This window comes from Moschus berezovskii, chromosome 3 (genome assembly GCF_049115385.1).
Source record: "Moschus berezovskii isolate FMDL1 chromosome 3, NW_MosBer_1.0, whole genome shotgun sequence".
Classification (NCBI taxonomy): Eukaryota; Metazoa; Chordata; class Mammalia; order Artiodactyla; family Moschidae; genus Moschus; species Moschus berezovskii.
In genome coordinates this window covers 104,182,199-104,203,223 of record NC_142462.1, presented here as the reverse complement: position 1 = coordinate 104,203,223, position 21,025 = coordinate 104,182,199, and the positions used below count along the sequence as shown (strand labels likewise).

Here is a 21,025-nt window from a genome sequence, read left to right as displayed (position 1 = left end):
TTAATCTTTCGGTTCTGTACCTTTCTTCCTTGCCCCCCATATTTGTCCTAGAGAACAGGCTTATCTTCAGCACCCCTCCTGCCATGTATGGAGCTTTCCTGGAGGGCACATACTCCTCATTTTTGGCACTCACTACCCCACTCGCTTTCTTTCATTTGCCTTGACTCCCCTCACTCTCTATACACCCCTTTCTTCTTAGTTCGGTCCAGACCTGTGGGGAATGCTGCAGGTAGCCCGTGTTTCTGGCCCATCCCTCCTGTCCTCTTATCTTCTGCCCCACTGACCACATCCTTCTCTGTAACTAACATTCCAACAGAGCTTTCTGGAATCGCCTCATAACCCCACTTACTTAGTCACAGTCTTCCCTCTAGTAGCTGAGACCTGGCAGCTCCCTACCAAACCTCCCAATCTGCCATTTGCCACAGTGCATGTCCTGAAGCCCAGCCTAAGTCATACAGCTCTTGCCTTTCTTGTCTTCCAGCATCCAGCTTTTCTTTAATTCTATGTTTTGGGGTTTTTTCCATACAGCTTTGCTCAACAGTTATCTCCCATTTTCAGTCAGTCGTCACAAGACAAGCCTCCTTTCTGGAAGCAGTTTTAATGCAGATCTTCAGGGCATCCCTCCCCTGTTCCCTTGTTATCTGCCATATGTGGTTCATGAAGCACCTATCTTTGTTACAGCAATGGGCTCAGTCTTGTCCTCCTGCCATGGAAAGGCTCTCTCACCCACTCTCCTCATCGCTCGTGTTAGGAGTCATCCTCTCTCACAAGTAAGCGATTGCTACCAGTGGGGTTTTACTGGAGTTTACCTTAGAGTCCATGTAGCTTTTTACTATATCAACTAAACCATTTCATTGAAAATTTGCCACAAAAGTTTCAGGAACATTATCTGTATTAATACCACTCCCATTTACTTTCTTAATCCATTTTTCCTTATCACTTGCTTATACATAGTGTCTTGTGTCTTATAGTAAAATTTAACCAGGCAGCCCAATCTCTGATCTACCACTGTCCCCATCTCTCTTTACTGCTCTTCCTCATTTTCCAGTGGCCTCGGTGAACCAGCATGGGGTTCACCATACCCCATAATCTTAGCCTGCCTCTCTATTTTCATTTGACCTTTATCCATACCATAGTCACATCTTCTCCTTTTTTTTTAATAACTCAACTGACCCATTCTAAATTTGTATTCATTTCTTTCTTTCTTCTTCCACCTTCCTCCTGCAGAAAACCCTACCTCAGTTTAACCAAGATCATTCATCAATCAACCCCCTACCCTGCTGCACTGAAACAGATTCTGTAATTGATAGGTACACCCTTTCCTATGTGGGGCAATCCACTCCCACCATCTGTTTTGAGTATACTTGAGTAAATTCACTTGCTTTATAAATTTGGGCCTATTCGTCATAGGATTGCTAGCAGTGGTTTCAATTATCTCTAACATTTTAATCTCTTGACTGCTTAAGCTCACTAGAGCCTGCTGGAAAATATCTATTCTCCTTCCTTGGAAATATAAAGTATTTCAGATTTGTTCCTAAACATATTCTCTTCTCAGTACCTATGTACTGGCATCTCTCTTACTGTTCCATTTACACCATGCCTTTCTGGCCTCTTTGGCTTGTGTACCTTCCTCTGCTTGCCGAAGCTCTTTTGCATCTTTTGAGAATCCGATTAAACTGTACATCCTTTCAAATTTGTTATAATTTTCCAGGCTGTTAATCCTGAACTCCCACATAGCACTCTGTTAAAGCTTAAAGAATCTATGGCATTGAATTTTAATGCCACCAGGTGTATAGAGGCAGATCTCTCTCACACACTTATTCAACTCCTAGACAATCAGCTGTGGGGAGAGAGGTCATGTCTTAGTCATCTTTTTACCTAAGGGCCTGGCACATTTATTTACACCTTTGCATTATAAATGTATTGACATTTCCTATATTTTTGAACGGAGGGAGTTTACTAAAGTTAAGATTGAGGAAATGAGAGTCCCACTCTCCAACCTGTCATACATGGTCTTTACATCTGAGTCTGTTCTTTCCTTTCCTTGCCTATCCCCCAGCTTTCTAACAGTTTTTTTTTTCTCTCTCTCTCTCTCATACACACACACACACACAATCTGAGTCTGTTCTTTCCTGTCCTTGCCTATCCCCCAGCTTTCTAACTCCACAGTTTCATAAACACACACGAAACTGTTTAAACTGATAACCTTTTACAGTCCATGGACTAGACCCTATGTGCCTTTTCTTCATCCATGACTAATAAATACCCTCCTTTAAACAATTTAGAAAATCCTATCTTCTTCATGAAGACTTCATTTTCCTTCTTTTCTTATTATTTCCACTGATTATCTCAAAACATATCATTGCTCACTTGCTTTTCCATTGTACGACACTGATTTTACCAATATTAGAACTTCATTACTGACCTACACACTACAGGTTGAAAGTTGACATACTGCAGGTTCATTGTGGTGATCTGTAAATCCACTGTTGGTCCACAATCTATAGATATGATTATTTGTAAAAGATACTGAGACTCTGATATACTTGGTCAGGATTAATGATCTGTGTGCTTTTAACTATCCATATTTTATGCTTTGTCAGCTCATAAAGCAGTGGTTCTTAATGTTTTGACCGGTGTGGTGAAAAGTTCCTTGGAAAGTGTGTCCCCTGCTGCTTTCCTGATCCATACATAGTCAGATGCTTTACCACTGAGCTCTCTACCCCCTGCTTTCCTTATCTGAATATAAAAATGGAGTTTTGCTCATGTCCTCTTTTCTGTACTATTCTGACTTGAAACAGGAAACAGATTTCACAGTCCAGCCTACAGACTTCTTGTGAGAACTATGACCCTAGAGAACAGCCTACATATGTTTCACTTGATAAGTCAGAACACAGAGCCAAGGGCAGATAGTGCTTCCTGAGTTACTGATGGAAACTGTGTGCTTGTGTGGCCCACTGACACAAGCTCGCCTGCTCTGTCTCCTCCAGCTGCAGGCACCTTTAGCTGCACCATGAAGTTCACTGTCCGGGACTGCGACCCTGACACCGGGGTTCCCACTGAGGAGGGGTATGATGATGAGTACGTGGTGAGTCTTCCTGCACAGAGGGGCTCACTTTGACCCCTTTCTCTACCGAGTGACTTCTGTCCGAGAGAACATTTTTCTAGGAACATCTAACGTGAATTTATGGGACTGTATTCTTCTCAAACACACTACAGCTGAGGAGGACCTGGGTTGATCTCCTGTCATGGGAGTGCCTCATGCCAAAGAGAATTGGGATTTACCACTCCGTGACTGGTTAATGCAAAACTCACCCTTTCTAATGTCTTTGTAGTAGGGATAATTCAGAGATGAAAATAATTACATGGTCTTCATTGAGATCAGTTTTATTTAAAATATTGAGATTTTTTTGTTTTGTTCGGCAACTTTCAATTTACTTATAGCCACATCATGGACGGCAAAGGCTTCACAGAATTCAGGGAAAGTTTTATTACGGAAAAATCTACCTGTTAGAGAATGCAGAGTTCAGAAGGCCGCATACAGCCTGGACTCTATGGTGATATGTGGGAACGTGACTGCTCTGTACCTACCCCAGGGCTACAGATGCTGATCTGAATACAGGTCTTGCCAAACAACCTGGTTTTTTGCTTTCCTTTGTCAGGGCCTGTGCTATTTGACTTATCCCTATGCTGTTTGACTTATCCAGACTACAGAACTTCAAACTAGTCTGAAGTTTTAGTTTAGTAGTTTTTCCTAGGCTCCTGCAAAGGATATAACGCAGGATGATAAAAACCAAGTGAACTAGTCTCTACCATGTTTGTTCTGAACTAAGAGGATGTTCATTTTCTGATCCCTGCTTGTTAACCTACTAGCTAGAAGATCTTGAAGTGACTGTGTCTGACCACATTCAGAAGGTGATGAAGCCTAACTTTGCTGCTGCCTGGGAGGAGGTAGGCGACACCTTTGAGAAAGAGGAGACCTTTGCCCTCAGTTCTACCAAAACTCTTGAAGGTGAGAACAATTTTCCTTAATAGTGTATTGCCTGATAACAGTCTAACACCTAATAGGCACATTTGTTATTGCAGAAGGACTCCCTTTTCTTTAAATACTTCACCAACTGTTTCACTTAAGAGGCCAGAACCCTGTCTTCTTCATCTGAGTCAGCCCACTTCCAGGCCAGTCGCCTCCCTGCACACACCACCGCCAGTCCCCACCTCTACCGCCCCCCTCCCAAACTAGTGCAGAGGCAAACCCCTACGCTGACCTTTTCTAATCCTGCTGCATCCATCTTCTCAACACAGAAGCTGTCAACAACATCATCACATTTCTGGGCATGCAGCCATGTGAGAGGTCAGACAAAGTACCTGAGAACAAGAATTCCCATTCCCTCTATCTGGCAGGTAAGAACCTTTATCAGATTTCTCCTTTATTTTGTTTCAGAATTTGATAGGAAGGGATGTGCATGGGCATCTTGTGCCCTGCTACTGTCCCACTGTTATCAGTTACAGCTTGAAGCCCTATCAAACGGAATAATCTGTTTCAGCTGTTTAATTTGCATGCTATTCTTAGGTTGTTCTCTTAAGATGTATATTTGGCCCAAAGCTCTTAAATCTCTCCTATAGCTACCAATGCCCCCACCTTAAGTACTCCATATCAGTATTATTGAATACCTTCTGTGTACCTGGTATTATGGGAATATAAAAGAGTATTTAGAATTTGTATGTAGGATTCAGTTCCCACCATAGGCACAAATCTCTAGAAAAGCTAAACTAAAATAATAGAAAGGAAATGCAGGCAGAGCATGAGAAGTTTCATTATTCAGAGCTTGTTTTGAGTTCTTAACATGGTTTCCTCACTTCTTTTCCTCTCAGGTATATACAGAGGTGGCTATGATTTATTGGTGAGGTCCAGGCTGGCCTTAGCAGATGGGGTGACCATGCAGGTGACTGTCAGAAGCAAAGAGGGAACACCTGTAGATGTTATCTTGGCTTCTGTTGGATAAGGTTTTACTGGGCGAGTTGAAATTGATGTACCCTTCACTGTCGGTGGGCTTTCAGGCTATTGGCATGAATTTCCCAGAATCATACTTTTAAAAATTAAAGACTTCATAAAAGCAAATTAAATATTTGGCCCTGAGCCAGCAGATCAAGCTAACGCCTGTCCCTGTGCATGTCTTTCTGTTGTTGCTCCTTTTTAAACACACTTGGTCAGCTTTGGTATGATAGTACAGCTTTTGGTGAGCTTGAAAATCAAATACTATCCTATACCCCAGCTGCTTAACTTCACTGAATTCTTTAATGTGTATCTGAAAGCTCCTGACAATGTTGGAAAGCTTTTATCCCAGAGGGGTGGTGGGGGAGGGGGAGCCAGAGTCCACTTTTGTCAAAATTCATTTTTATTAATAGAAAATAAACACTTATTCCAGTTGTTATACTTGAAGTTGCTAATAAAAAAATATATAAATCACCACTTAATACTCCTGCTTTAACTACTAAGACAATGAAACTGCGGCTTAAAAAAAAAGTATTCAGCACCATTTGCTCATAAGCCTTTCAGATTTGTTCTTTAAGTTTCTGGAACTTTCCTGTCTGTAAAGTACAGGAACTGCTGAGCTACACGAGGAACCCTCTCTGGGACAACCAACGAGAAGTTAAGCAGTCAGTATACATTCAGCCCAGTGACTTGGACTGTACAGCGCTCCCCTCCTCTCCACTAGCTCAGGAGGGACATGCTTCTACACACTGAGGTATGAAGAGTTTGACTGTTATTTGCTGGATGGATCAGTTCTAACAGCAAAATAACAGTAAATCTCTGGCACAGAGACTACTGTCTTTAATGTCCTGTGATTTTAGGAAATCTTGTAGCTTGGATTTAGTTCAGCTTACTCAAATGAAATGTTTAAGGTCTGCTAGAGTGTCTGCTGGTTTAGTATCTTTATATATATAATAAGTGTAGGGAAATCATAGTCTTGAAGTATACTTAGAATACTGCATTATTTAAACCAAAGTCTAACAAAATGTCTACAACTAGAAGCAGCTAATGAAACTAAATCCAAAGTTATGACAAGGGAAACTCACTCTCACTTGAAGCTGTGTCACTTAGAGAACTCAAAGCCATTCAGGCAAGGTGAAGGCAGCACCTTTAGATAATTCCAAACCGGGCCAGAAATCAGCATTTCCAAATACTTCAGAAAAGTCCACAGAAGTGTTTCAAAGACTTTTATGCAAAAGAATATCTCTCTTTCTGCATCAGTGAGTGGTAGTGCCCATCATAATTTCCTATGTAACACAAAGACAAAGGCAAGTCCATACACTTGATCAGATGTCAAAGGAATGGGAGGTGGACCATCAGGTCACCTTACAGCTTCTGCTGGCTTTTTACTATGTGCTGTTCACCAGTGTGAGTCAGGTGGACTTTAGTGAGAGAATAGTGTCTGGTGGCCAGGACCTCTTTTGGGCATTTCTTCCTAAGTGGATTACACAACAGGTAAGGGAATAGGGGAGGTAATACAGGGGAGCTACTCTTTCCAGCTCAGAAGGAGTTGATGAAGCCCATATATGCATTCAAGAAGCCCATGGGATCCTCTAGCTGTGGATAGTGGCTAATGTGGTCATCCAGAATCGACACTGTGGACCGCGGCAGCGTTTTCCTAGTGGAAGAGAACAGCATGGAGGTGAGCTTGAGGCTGGAGGGAGGGGAGGGGTGTCAGCCAGTGGGCAGCCCCTTCAGTGCCCCTGCGGACACACCACACTGGAAAGAACCAACAACGCGCGTATGCACCTTCTACTTCGGAGTTGCATCTTTAGGCAGATAAACGTGCCAATTCCATCTATAATGTATACAGACTAGTTTTTAAATATTCCAACAGACCACAATGTGAAAGTACACACATATGCAACACAGGTCAGAGCAGGATGACTTCCAGCTCCTTAGGGAAGTGGCCGCTCAGCAACTCACTGTCCAAGTAAAGACAAAAGACCTTGCTTACCCTGAGGAGATGAGAGGGTAGTCTGTTTAAAATTAAATGCAAGCTGTTTACTATTGGGTTGTTTCTACTAGGCCATGTGAAGGTATGGAACATTTTTATGCAACATTGTCAATCAAGCACTCATATTCTGACACCTTCCGACTAAGTACCTAGAGAGAAGAACCACCTGAGAAGGCACTTTTCCACAGCTCATTCTTCCTGCAGAGTCTCCTCAGCTGAGGCCAGTGAGTTTGCTTTACAAGCAAAGCAAACATTAAATGCTTCCACTTCCATTCCTTGGTTCACACAATAGCTTTTTCTTACCTGTACACCTTGGAACATGGAGAGTGATACATGTAGACTGATAACCATGATAGTGAAAACAGACTGTATAAACCAAGAGAATGTACAACTGATTTTTTGATCTTTATGTTATGTGAGACTTAAGATTTCCCCAGTTCATCCTCTATTACGTGTGTCCTAGATGAATAATATAGCCAGTGAGGTCAGAGACAGGCTACAGCAATAGCCCTCAACAGGCAATCCTGTTCACCACTATCAGGAAAACAAAGACCCCTGAGGGAGACTCACCTGTACAGCTCCAAAAACTCGGGGTAGGGGTTCACCGGATCCAGTGGCCCATAGATAAAATGAACTAGGAGAGGGGAGAGGATGAATTACTAACAGCTCTCACACCATAAAATTACCCCTCAAAATTTTTTTCTTTAAATAATTTTTTAATAGAAAACCTAGCTTCTTTCAATAAGTAGTTTACAAGGAACATATGAGAATAAGCCTAAAAATTAGGCCATTTGGGACCTTTTCACCTATAAACACCCATCTCTTCTTTGCCCTGGACCAAAAGGAATAAGCCCCACTTCCAACATTTCCATTTTATAAACCCAGGAGGCTATCATTCTTTTAAGTCTCTGTTCACATATAATTGACCCTTGACATTTGAAATCAACCAATGATATCTTGAGCATTAATTATTCTATGTGACACCATGCGCTGTTTTTAAATCCATAGGAATGAAAAGACAAATGAGCAGAAACCACCTATAAGCCTCTTGATTAGTAATCTAAACAGTCTGTCGTCCCAGCAATTCAGCACAGAAAGTGGTCTAACCGCACTCCTGGCAAACACCGACGCCTTCTGCGATAGGAACTCAGTGTTTTATATACTTCTCTAAAACACATGTCACTGGTAGCCAGATTCAATAAGGGTGGCTGGTTATATCTGAACTTCAAATAATAATGAATTTTTTTAGTATGTCTCAAATATACACATATACTTATCCTAAATACATATCTGTTGTTTATCTGAAATTTATTTTCAAATTTAGCTGGGTATCTTGTATCTTGATTTGCTAGGTTTGGCAATTACTTAAGCCCATGGTCCCTCAGTTTTCCTGCCAGGAAATAACACAGAAATACTCACTGGGAATAGATACAGAGGCAAGGGCTCCCACCCAGCGTCTTCTAAACTTCTTCCTCTGATTGATGTACTGCAAGAGACTGTAGGACAGACAAGTCAGCAAGAGTAAAACAAGAAACTACTATTGTTATATGGATGCAAAGGCCTGACAGGAACCACAAGGAATACAATCTATGTTTTCTTAATCCAGAAGCACTTTGCCATTCCTGAGAATGGCCCACTTACTCATTTCTCTTAACCTCTAGAGTTCACTACTACATAGCTATGGCAGTGATCATGCCTACTATGAATGTTAGAATTAATGGTTCTCTGTGTTTATGAAGCAGAGACTGAGATCTAGGAAGACTGGAAATTACTTTGGATTAAAAGTGACTAAAGTCTGAGTCTAACGTTCTGATTTTGTCTCCACCACTAACTAGCTCTCTGACTCAAAAGTTGTTAGTTAGTAACCTTTCACCTCAGTTTTCTCATCTTTAAGAGGACTCAACTACGTAATCTGTAAATTGACATCTACTTCTAAAATTCTCAGTGTAAAAGTTCATGAGCACAGAGCTTCATCTCCTGCATTATCCACAGATAAGATGGAGGAGGAGCCCTTTCCCTACTGTGTAAGATGTCAGAACTCAAACTTATGTGCTCTAATAACTGTGCCTTGCAGTTGATTTTGTCAACTTAAAATATCACCTTGTAGAGAAATATTTACTTTCTTAAAAATACAAGGGCATTTTAAAAGAGGGCATTGTTTTCCAACTTTTTTTATATTAAAATGAATCTTCAAGGATCCCAGGTGAGTTTGAGGTGAGGAGGAGGAATGACTCCTTCAACCTCACAATTCCCAGCAGAGCCACCAGTTAAAATACTGGAAGCTACACTGACCCAGCTGGCAAAGAGGCCATAACTCAAGCAGTTCCGGATATCCTATCTCAAGATCCCTCTGTGAAAGTGGCTACATTCTCGTTTGAACCAAAGGATGGGAATTCTTTGTACAAGACAGAGAATCCTCCCTTCTCAGTCCCTGTTGCTATAGAAAGGATACAAAAAAGTAAGAAATCTGTACTTTGAGAGAGGAATTAGGCACCTTTCAGAATTATGATTATACATTTTGAAGCACTTACTGTTGATAAAAGGTCCAAAGACAATTTACCAGTCAATTGGCCAGTTACAAACTGAATTAGCACTGGAATGTGCAGCTGTTTATCCAAACTTTTTGTGCCAAATGGCTTAGGCTCAGTGTTAACTATTCTCAATTTCTTTCTTCTTAGAAAGTACAGAATAGGACTTCTTGGTTTGCCTCATACGTCATAAGCACTCTTCTTGAAGTTATGAAAGCAAAGAACAGAACACAATCCTACATCTTTTCCCTACTTCCCCAAAAAAGTGTCTCTGGAAACCAAAAGAAAGGTTATTTCTTACCTGTCAATAACCAAGTTCCCGTCATTGTTGCGTATCCCTGCCCACATGTCCCACAGCTCACTCTCAGAAGGTCGGGTGTATGGCCCAAAGACGGGGGTGAGACTGAATAAGTCCAAAAAAGCAGAAGGGTTAAGTGTGAGAAGAGCTCAGTACATCAAGTGTGATTGGCACTTCAGGTGACGTATGTCCAAGCCTTGACTGGTTTTTATGAATTCTTCCTACTACCTGCCTGGCAAGTGGTCAACACCTTTAAAGTATCAAGCCCTAAGATCTGGCCCAGAGCTTTAATGCTGCAGCTTTTCACTACACTGTTCCCGGGCTAAAGTAAGTCCATCTTTAACAATAACTTACCCTCGAGAGAATACGAAGAAGTTCATCAACCGTGTGAGGATGGGTGACAGCATGCCTCCATCTTTAAGAAGCTGTAGGTATAAAAGTAAAAATCAGGATTCCAAAGAAGACAACTAGCCAGGGTAAAACATTTTATACTAGGAATTAAAAAAGGACTTTAACTAAATCCACTGGCTTTCAGCTTCTTGATTTGCTTACCCACATTCTTTTCTCATAGATGACAAACCTACTTCTAATTTCCTTTAAGATTACATTCTACACTGATATATTCGACTTTAGGGTCCCAATTTGTTCAAACATCATGCTAATGTCCTAAGTCTTTAGAAGAGTTATTGATCTCATTTTCAGAAATAAGGCTTTGTTTATCTAGGGCTACTTCTACTGCTTTTCTTTTCCTTTATTAAGGAAAAAATTAACATGTAAGTTCAGGAAGAAATAGATTTTTTAACTACAGCCTGTGGCAGCAGGTATGGGCTGTTATAAAGGAATAGCATTACTTAGGTCAGTATAAATTTGAAAAACTATGAAAGAGCTGGTCGATGGAATAACCAACCTTTTGTAGAAGGAGAGGACGGTGAGTCTCAGGAAATATACCTGTAGAAGAGGAGATTTAAGTTAGTCATTTACCAACAATTTTAGGCCAAACACAGACTCATCATCAGAGGCTAGTCACCCTATTAGTCACCTTAGTGGCTTTTACTGCCAAAAACAGAATTACAAATAAAACCTTAATACTGTCATTTATTAACTCTCCAGGGAATTGTGTTTACCAGGTCAGATTCTATCCCACTGGGATTACATTCCCCACTGAAGAGAAAAGGAAAAATATGCCTCAGTCATCCACACTGGCGATGACTAGACTTGCTCCCCTTAGCAATTCCACCCATTCCTTGGAATGCATAGTGTGGTTACTGTTTCGGGCTGCAAAGGAAACCAGAGATTTTTCAGGAAGTGTAGGTCCTTAAACCTAGTTTTTCCATTTCAGTTTTTTTTTTTCCAGAGTCCATGGGAGAAAGCCATGAGCATGACTGATAGAAAGACAGATTACTCTCCCCCTCTGCCCTTAAGGTAGTCTAACGTATCTGGGGGACACTTGGATATATTCATGGATTTACAAGCCAGGTTCAATGGCAGTCAAAGAACAAGAAACATCTCCAAAAGGTCTAATTAAGGGTTCTCTAACTTCCAGCTGAAACTTGGCACTGCTGTGAATTGAGAGTTTCCAACACAAACCATGACAGTGTTAGAAGCACGTGTGGCTGCATCTCCACTGTCTGCAGAACCCACTGCAGTTGTTGTAGAGATGGTGAAGCATCATCTGCACTCCCCACTGCTTCTAATCCCAGCTGTTACCAGACCCACCATGAGATCTTGCTTGAATATGCATTAAACACATTTAAAAATCTTACTATACCCTATCTTACGGTAACACACCTTTTTATTAACTTATATCAAGATAATCAGTTTCCTTTGTAATCTTATTTTCTATATTCAAAAACATTATTCTGAGAAAGGGTCAGTAAATCTCTTCAGACTGCAAAAATGGTCATGGCACAGGAGAGGTAAAGATCCACTCTTTTCTGTGGGTCTGTTTGCAGTACCATCAGACAACCATTTAGACGTCACTGCCATTTCTAACGACTGAAGTGACTTAGCAGCAGCAGCCATTTCTAAACATGGCTGTTCTAGGCTACACCTCGCTTCCCACCCTCCTCCATGCAATTACCTCCATTTGACAGACACAGACTCTTGATTGTAAGCCGACCAGATCGATTCTGCTTGAATCTAGAGAGGGGAGGGAAACACACAGCTGAATGAGCCAGTGAAGACGAACTCCCAAGCGGGAAAAGAAGAGTGTACTTCTGCCATTTTAAATGAGTGAGGCCCGGAGGAAAGGCACGGCCGCACTGACCTGTAGAGCAGCTCCTGAGCCACGGTGTCCCCATAGTCGTGAGACAGCAGGTTGACCCTGCGGCTCTGGAGCCCCAGATGCCGCAGAAGCGCCTCCACGATGCTGGCCTGCTCGAATATGGAGTAGTGATGCGGCCTCTAGGGAAAGGAGAGCCCAGACACACAGGATGAAGTCAAGGGTGCAGGTCTGTCTGCCAGGCCGATCCCTCCATCCTCACCTACTCCCACCCCTCAACGCTCATCTAGATGCCGCTTACCGGTTTGTCACTGAAGCCAAAGCCTAGGAAATCAAGGGCAATCACTCGATGAAACCTGAGGGTCAGACCTTCCCAAATCTACAAGAGAGAAAGGGATGGTTTGGTCCTTCTAATCCTGCTCCTTCTCGTCTCCAACCTACAGGAACAAAGGAGTTTCATCCCTATCTCAGCTTAACAAACAGCCTTTGATAAAGGGAAAGTCTCATGAAACCACCACAGGCCCACAAATGATCCTCTCAGAAAGTGTTTTATTCCTAATAATTAATCTCCATTGAGGGAGGAACTAGAGCATTTTTTAACTTGGCAATGATCTCTCCCAGATTACCAAAGACTTTTTTTTTTACTCCCTTACAGTAAATGAGAAACTGTTCTACATTTAATCCTGTTTTATTAAGCAATTCAGGTATGTAAAAGCCTTCTGCTGTTGCAAGAAAATCCTTGATTTCGGATTTTAAAGGCATAGTAGGACCTAGAAGTCTGATTTTATTACCTTGTACCAATCATAGCTGGATGTTGGAAAGCCATGTAAAAGCACGACTATCTCCGGACTTCCAACCACACCCACAGAGTCTGGGAAGGAGAGACAGCAGTTAGGCCAACTCTGTAAGAAAATAACTTCGAAGATGTAAAAATAATCTAAGTAATCTGGTATAAAGGTCAAGAAACCCTGACCAAATTAATGACATTAAAATAATAGATTTCTTTTTAAAATGCAAGCTTATTGCTTTAGGTAAGAACAGGCATTTGATATCTATTTTCTTTTATCGAATATATTTAAAAATTGTAAATACAGCCAATATTTTATAAAAACTTTAAGTGGAGCATAGTCTATAAAAATACTGAATCACTAATGTTCTACACTGAAACTAATTGTAAATCAACTATACTTCAATTTTTTAAAATGTAAATAGCTCACTTTATATGAAAATACTTGATGGCAGACTGCTTACTTTCACCGAGGTTTTTAAAATATTTCCCTATTTCTCCCTTTATTCTGTATTATTGTTACGTAAATTCCTTTCCACAGTAAAGTTTCACAGTTATTAAAAGTACACTCACAATTTACAAACTGCAAGTTCTGTGTACCTATTAGGAACGAACAGCCTCTCTAAAATTCCCTAAAATATAGTAACTCTTCCTTAACTCGGTGAGCTCAGTTTATGCTGTTTGCCCAACACTTTTATTTCCCGCATTGGAGACTCAGTTGAATATTAAAAGCATAACGCTCGACTACTGCAAAATTCTAACAACTATAAAAAAGGTTAATCAACATAATCATGAACATTTTTAATGTATAAACATCTTTTATATGAGCCAAACATTTAAAGAGTAAGTAGCCTCGCTAATAGTATTAGATTAAAACTGATAGATTCATATACCTCACTGGCAAGAAAATTTGATAAGGTTTATAAAAATAATTTGTTAGAAGCAATTAAAAATTTTATATACTTTAGCCTAGAAGTCTTATTCTTGAGAATGCGTACAAATAAATCATTTCATTTACAAGTAGCACTGCTTGAAAAAAAAATAAGGAAAAAATTAACACATACATGAAGATTTCCCCTCAACGTTTTAAAGCACTGAAAAACTGTAAGTGACCAACATAAAGAAAATTATATACTTACTTTTTATTGAATACAGCAAATGAGAGGAGGTCAGGAGCAATAATGAAAAACGGTTTATGACAAACATTTTTCGTTATTGCTCTTGACCCCCGCCCAAAAGTAATCTTTTCCGATCTCATTTCTCATTTTCTCTACCTATAAAATGAGAATAACAGCACCTACCTCCAAGTACTGTTGAAAAGATTAAATGAAATAATGAAGGTTGAAAACATAATTCAATGTCTAGCATAAGGTAATTAGCAGTTAATAAGTAGCAGCCATGACAATAATTATTAGCAAGTTAATTTATACGAAGGTACAATATTTAAATCACATTCAGTTATGCATATAAGAAATAATCTTTATAGAAAAATAAACTTCGGGATGGGGGAGGAACAGAACCATTGGTAGCTGTGTCTATGAATGCTGTTTATATTACCTGACACTAGGGGCGCTCACAAGAGAAAGCCAGTTCTGTGTATCAATACAAATCAGACCACAAAGTAAATGAACAAGTCAGTCTGCAGACAGTGGAATCTCAATTCCACCACCCTCTCTCCCTCCCAGCAGTTTTCTGTGAGCTTCCCTGCTGTCAAGGTAATGAGAGAACTTAGTCCATTCCTGCAAATGAACACTGCACAGAAAAAAAAGGGTTTTTGCCTCCATCGTGGAGGGGCGACAGAGACCAGTGGACGTAAAGGAACTATCTCGGTGGGACCCGTGGGACCTTTTACAGGCAGTGTTCCAAAGAGCCCTGTTCTTACCTTGGTAGAAGATGCGCAGTCCCTTGTAGGTGAAAAATTTGCCTGACGACTTCCATGAGTGAAGAGCAGGGGAAAGCTGTGGGGGCGGGATATGCAGATAGGCCGCAAGCAGGGGCACCGCCAACAGCCCCACCTGGACCCACCACTCCCGCATCCTGTAGGAAAATCAGAAACCTGGTGTAAGCAGTCAGGTGACACTGTGCACAACTCTGCAAGCCCCAAACTGGTAAAGTAGGGTGGGGAATTTCTGCGCCATGTGGTGACTACCTTGTCTTCCATGTCAACCATGGCAGAAAATTTACCAAGAAAAGTGCACTCTGCCTCCTACGGCCATTGCCATATTTGGTCGTCATTCTAATTTTAAGGGAAAAATAGATTATTTTCATATGTAACCTTTCCCCTCAGCTTCTCCCCACTTTAACTCTGCAGCCCCTCCCCTTGTGCTGTAGAGGTTTTTATATAAAGTAAAAGGAAGACAAGCTACTTAAGTAACTACATTGGCTTTTATCAAGGCATTCCTTGGGGGATGGGGGAAATCCCTCATATTTACTGTAAAAGTTCTACCACCTACCCACTGGCCCCCCCACCAGTAAAATGTTTTACATATATATATTTTTTAACTCATTAAAAAAAATACGTAGTGACATCACATGTCCTTAAGCAGAGAGCTGCCCTTGATTTTCTAATATTTATCAACCCTCTGACTCCAGAGAAGCCCAGCTTGATACTACTATATAGATTTGTGCTGAGAAACTGCTAGGGGTAAAGAGTGTGAAAGTAAGAAGATAGGTGCTTTGTACATTCCAACATAAGCAGCTTTGTCATGACCCTGAATATCTAATCTCTTGAGGCAGTGGAGCAGCAGATTTTATTTCTGCTTTTCTTAGCAGACTCTTAAGGAAGCACCCCTATTTATTTAATTTACTAGTATGCCCCTTACTCCCCATCCCCCCCCACACCCAAAAGGAGGCAGAGAATCTGAGAACTGATTTTGTTTTGGGGAGGAAGGCAGTGATTTACACACCCAACTTTTTCATGCCCAGGACTTTGAAGGTCCAGGTCAGTTTATCCACAATGACAAGTGCTAAACAGGAATTAGAAACAGTTCCCTCGGTTTCTAGCTTACGATTCCTGACGGTCACCAAGGAAAGAATTATCAATAGTATGGATGTTCTCTTTAAAATAGCCAGAATGAAAATACCTCCTAAAACTAAGAATTACCAAGAACACAGAACTATAAATAAGCAGAATTAATTGTGAAAGCCCTGGTGGAAATGGCTTTGTCTGGACACACACCCTTCTACCATATTACCTGGTCACAATCCCTAACAAACTAATATTTATTTTAGAGTTGTTTTTTTTTTTTAAATAACTTGTGGTTTTACGTCCACAGAGAATCTCAGCTCCTTTTCCTATTTTAAGGCATACCAAGGCAGTCTTTTTTTTTTTCCCCTCTGAAGTATATGTCTAGTCAATGACTTGGTTCTATCTTTTAAGGTAGAAAGATTAAGAAATGATTAGGAAAAGTGCCCTGAACATGATCATTATATCACAATATTCACCCCGTAACAAGTAGGCTGCATCCCATTATCTCCTTAAAAGGTGAGGTGACAACAGTATTACTAGGTTTAGGTTATCATTGCTCCGTGCCACCTGTCCTGGACTGCAACTCATATATTTTCACCTGCGCATTTCAGCCTTTCTGATCTCCCCATACTTCTCATTCATTTACAGGTTCCAGCAGCCCTGTATCTGCAGTGACTCAGCAGAGAGTCAGGGAGGGGATACTAGAGGAGAGGAGCAGGAGGCGGCTCCCCCCTCCATTCCTGGGGTTGGAGTGGGGGGGGCGGCGGTGGTAGCCCCAGGAATGAACAGATACTGTTTCTGGACACCACCATCCGCCACCTCTTCCTTCTGTTTTACTCTAAGAAAGCAAAGAGGCAACCCCTCACGAAGCCATAAATTTAATTAATTTAGTAAAAATGCCCCTAATAATATTTTAGGATTGTTAGTATGAAAGCAATCAGGCAGTCAGTAGGTAAAATGAATTAAACATTTTTTGACTAAAATCTCCATTATTTGATGAGCCAAGAATTAAGAATATAAATTCAGCAAATGCCAGTAACAAACCTTCCAGAAATTAACGAACATTTACGAGCCTTTATTTATCTGTACATAGGAAAAATACACATATTTAATACTGCCAAACCTGCCCACTTGACAGCATCGCGGTGAGACTGAACTACTTTGTGCATGTGTGTGTGTGCTAAGTTGCTTAGTCGTGTCCGACCCTTGCGACCCCATAGACTAGCCCACCAGTCTCCTCGGTTCACGGAATTTTTCAAGCAAGAATACTGGAGTGGGGATCTTTCCTCCTCCAGGGGATCTTCCCAACCCAAGGATGGAACCTGCGTCGCTTGCGTCTCCTGCATCAAATGGAGGATTCTTTACCACTGCGCCATTTGGGAAGCCCACTACTTTGTAAACCTGTGCAAATAATTCATGTGTAATATTATGACAGTTTGGTCACATCATTCTCACTTGGCTTCCTGTTACTTAAATCTAAAAAATACTTACACCTTGGTGATAACACACTGCCAGTTCTAGTCACACCTATGCGGTAACTCACGCCACAGCAACCGCAGGGTCTTCAAACCCTAAATCAGGGCAACACCGGGGTCTTGAAATTCTAAATCGCGCCAAGACGATGCAGGGGTCTAGAAACCCTAAATCGTGTCAGGGTGATATCGGGTGTTAAAATCCTAATTCACGCCAAGGCAAAACCCAGGTCTAGAAACCCTGAATCGCGCCAAGGCGATGCCAGGGTCTAAAAATCTTAAGTCGCATCAATGTGAAACCCAGGTCTAGAAACACTCAATCACACACCAAGCAGGTACTGGGTTCTAAAAATCGTCAAGTGTGCAGGGGTGACGCTAGGATCTAAATATCTTCAATCGCACCATGGCGATGCCGGGGTCTAAAAATTCTCAATCATGTCAGGGTGATACTGAGGTTGAAAAATTCTAAATTACATCAGAGTAATACCAGGGTCTAAAAAATCTTAATCCTGAGGCATACCAGGTTCTAGAAACCCTAAATCGCACAGGGCGACGCCCGGGGTCTAGAAATTCTAAATCGCATCAGAGCAATACCAGGGTCTAGAAATCCTAATTCAGGAAGCTCCAGTGTTCTTCTGAACGTTCTACGAAATACGGGCGAGACATCTCCTTCCAAGCAGGTAGAGCGGGCTCAGAGGACAAGAACGCATGCCCCCTGATCTCCCGAGATTTTCCCCTCCACTGCAGGAGTCGCGATCCGGTAGCCCCAGCTCTGACCCGCAACGTCTTACCCGTTAGCCCGCAACCCATTTGGGGACAGAGCCACCGCCACCCCACCCCCGGCGCCCGCCACGCACCAACCTGCGGAGACGATCTCGGCGCACCATGGTGGTGTCTTAGCCCATGCCGCCTGCACGCCGGTCCAGAGCAAAGGGCGCGCCGCAGCGCCCGCAGCCGTGCAGGGCTGGCCGGCAGCGGGGCGCAGCCCACGGCCCTGGAGGGCGGCACGGCCGCAGCAGGCGGCCACCGGGGTGGGCGCTGCGGCAATGCGCGAAGGCGCGGTTGCCGCAGAGGAGGCGCCACCCGCCGGGATGCACCGGGAGGTGCTCGTGGCCGCGGCAGCGCCAAGCGAGTGGGCACCGACTTTTAGAGCCCACCCGCGCCCCGCCCCTGGCCCGCCCACCACGCCGCAGTGCCCCTCCCGCTGAAGCCACCTCCCCTCCCCGCAGCCCTGCTGCTAGCACTAGGAGGGGCGCCCCTCCTAGAGCAGCTCCTGGGGGGGTCACTTTCAGGGGTGTTGACCCCACCAGCACCCCACTGCTCCCTCACGGCCCCCTACCCTGAACCACAGGTTCTACAAACAAAAACCCTCCGGCGAATTAACAATGCAGGTAGAGACCACAAATTCCTGAGACCCCCCAACACCTCCCCCAGACCACCCATAAGCCCCCCCAGCCCCAAAGGTGGCCGATCGACCTCGGATGCAGTGAGACCCAGGGCTGTGGGCTGCTGCTTTTGCCTGGCGATCGTCGCGGAGGCAGGGGGGACAAGTGAACCTAACGGTACAAGCGCCCGCGGCAAAGCAGCGGTCCGAGAGCTCCCAGCACCTCCCAGGTCCCTAACTGCGGGGATCTAAGCCGAGCTGGGCCTACCTCTGAGCTAATCGGTGGATTCATGGCACGGCTGCTCCGAAGCAAAAGAAAAAAAGGGGCGGGGGGCGGCAAAACTTGCGGAAAACCCAGGCTCTCTTTCCCGCGCGGCCACGGCAGCGGGCTTGTCCTCTGCGGCAGCGCGACGTGGTCCGCACGCCCGAGCCCTGCCGCAGCCCTCCCGCGTCACCCACTCCCAGCGCCGGCCCGACCCGAGCCAGGAGGGGTGACAGGCACAGGAGATGAGACTAAAGCGCCCCTTATTTGTGTAAGACTGAATCACAATGTGAGGGCCCCAATGGTACAGAAAAGAGAAATGGATTTTTCCCCCTTCATCCACAATCCTTTAAAAGGCATTTATCAAGCACCTTTGAAGAGAAAAGTGTAGAGAATCAAGAGTGTCTGTGTTCGGTTTTCTGGCTGTAAATGGAAACCCTGACCAACGTGCGGGCTGCAGTGCCGGCTCCCTCCAGCGGGGGCGCTGCAGGCCTCCCTTCCACTCGCGCCCACCGCGGCCGCTCCGCTGCCCAGAGCGCAGGCGAGCCAGAGGCCCGACATCCCGGGCTTGAGAGGCCCGGCCAGCCGAGACCGCCGGGCCTCAGAGGGTGCCAGGGAGCTGAGGGGCGCCAGTCGGACACAGCAGAAACCCATGTCTGTGAACGTTGTCACCAAAAAACGGCATTCGAGAATATGTGCGGCGCGGTCCAGGGCACACCTCTACTGAGGTCGCCTCAGCGGTTCCTGAAACAGTGCTAATTGAGCACCTCCAGAACGCTGAGAGCTAGCGGTTCAAAGGCCAAGGAGAAATGGCCCCGGGCACCCCCCCCCCCCACCTAAAGCGAGATGCTGACCATCTGGTAGGGATGAGACCCAAGAAGTGATAACGGCTTAAAATTTCCCTTTAATTTCCTGGCAACGTTTTGTGACAGGTTGGTCCCCTCCCCTCAACACACAAGCCCCTCAAAGGCCGAGCCCAAGTATCATTCACCTTTTGTATCCCCAAGAGCCCGCCAAGGCACTGGCCACAAAGCAGGCCCCTAATAAATACTGCATGAATAAGTGCAAGAATTTGAGGGCGCACAGGGGAGGAAGTAATTAAGGGGAGGGGGGAAAGGGTTGTTTCGAATGATGAATAGACATTTACCAGAGACAAAGGGCATTCTAACCAGAGGGGACCGCATTCGAGAAGCACCGGAGGTGCAGGACCGCATGACCTTTGGGGAAAATTGCAAACCCTTTGGGCTACGGCGCTGAGAGGCAAAAAATTAGGCTAGAAGGAGTATTTCATCCTAAGGAATTTACAATTTGTCCTAAAGAATATGAGGAGCCAATGCTGGATTTAAACCCTTTACGGCCCTAATTGGTTACTTAATGAAATTTCAATTACTCCCCTTAACAAGCGGAGGATTACCTATTTTAACGAACCGCCACCTTTAAAGGACGGAATTAATTACTGAGCAAAATTTAAATCAGTCCTTTCAACAAAATAAAGACTTTCCTATTTTAACTAAGAGAACAATATAAAACAAACTTGGCATTATAGTTTCTCATAGTTATTGTCAATGGAACCTATGAGTCCTACAAACAATTCCCTACTTTTATTCTCACCACACCAGAAGCACCAGCATCCAAGATGAAGGTAATTTTGTATTTAATGGACTGCGTGCTCACAAAGGAACTTTATTCTGAAAGCCAAGGAACATGTCCACCCACATGTAACAAGTGAGACAGGAGGGGAGACCGCTGGGGTGGGGACCAAGGGAAGTGCTTAAAGACACGTGAAATTCTGATGCTCTCCACAAACCCTCCCGGACACAGGGCTAGGAAAACCTTCCTTGGAGAAGTAGTTGCGAAGGACTTCAAATCCCTAACTCGTTTAGGCGAAGGAAGCATTCCGGTTTGGAAGAACCTCCCAGCGCACAGGCAAGGAGTCTGAAAAATGCAGATACCAGGAGAGATCAGCTTGGCTAAAGCCAGAAGAAAATGCTAGAGAATGCCCCAGGAGCCAAACAGTTAAGGAGTTTTCAAACTGTGCTGGACTTAAAGAGAGAAGCTTCCTCCACCAGGGGAGAATCTGGCCCAGAGTATAAAACATTTTAAGCGCCTGAGAAAA

The 21,025-nt window shown here is 43.4% G+C and overlaps 2 protein-coding genes and 1 long non-coding RNA gene across 4 annotated transcripts in view; 2 read left to right on the top strand and 1 right to left on the bottom strand.

Moving 5' to 3' along the window:
* COPG2 (coat protein complex I subunit gamma 2) overlaps window positions 1–5,467 on the top strand; it is a 167,039-nt gene extending 161,572 nt beyond the window's left edge. Inside the window, exons 21-24 of one of the 2 annotated variants that reach the window (XM_055421272.2) lie at window positions 2,991–3,088; window positions 3,874–4,012; window positions 4,303–4,401; window positions 4,873–5,467. In XM_055421272.2, the coding sequence (XP_055277247.2) occupies window positions 2,991–3,088; window positions 3,874–4,012; window positions 4,303–4,401; window positions 4,873–5,003 (467 nt within the window). In that variant the 3' untranslated portion in view covers window positions 5,004–5,467. Of the gene's footprint in view, window positions 1–2,990; window positions 3,089–3,873; window positions 4,013–4,302; window positions 4,402–4,872 lie in introns of those variants that run through there. The other variant, XM_088834668.1, reaches the window with a different exon arrangement.
* MEST (mesoderm specific transcript) lies at window positions 5,176–18,371 on the bottom strand. Its single transcript, XM_055421275.2, has 12 exons — window positions 18,125–18,371; window positions 14,706–14,860; window positions 12,828–12,907; window positions 12,338–12,415; window positions 12,082–12,218; window positions 11,896–11,954; window positions 10,723–10,763; window positions 10,170–10,240; window positions 9,819–9,920; window positions 8,409–8,485; window positions 7,560–7,623; window positions 5,176–6,650 (listed from the first exon to the last, which is right to left on the bottom strand). Exons 1-12 carry the CDS (start codon window positions 18,148–18,150, stop codon window positions 6,533–6,535), a joined length of 1,008 nt encoding a protein of 335 aa, XP_055277250.1. The 5' UTR covers window positions 18,151–18,371; the 3' UTR covers window positions 5,176–6,532.
* On the top strand, window positions 5,632–12,552 carry LOC148778390 (uncharacterized). Its single transcript, XR_016037058.1, has 3 exons — window positions 5,632–5,747; window positions 9,668–9,806; window positions 11,359–12,552. It is a non-coding gene; the product is annotated as an uncharacterized LOC148778390 (long non-coding RNA).
* Window positions 18,372–21,025: the final 2,654 nt, after the last annotated feature.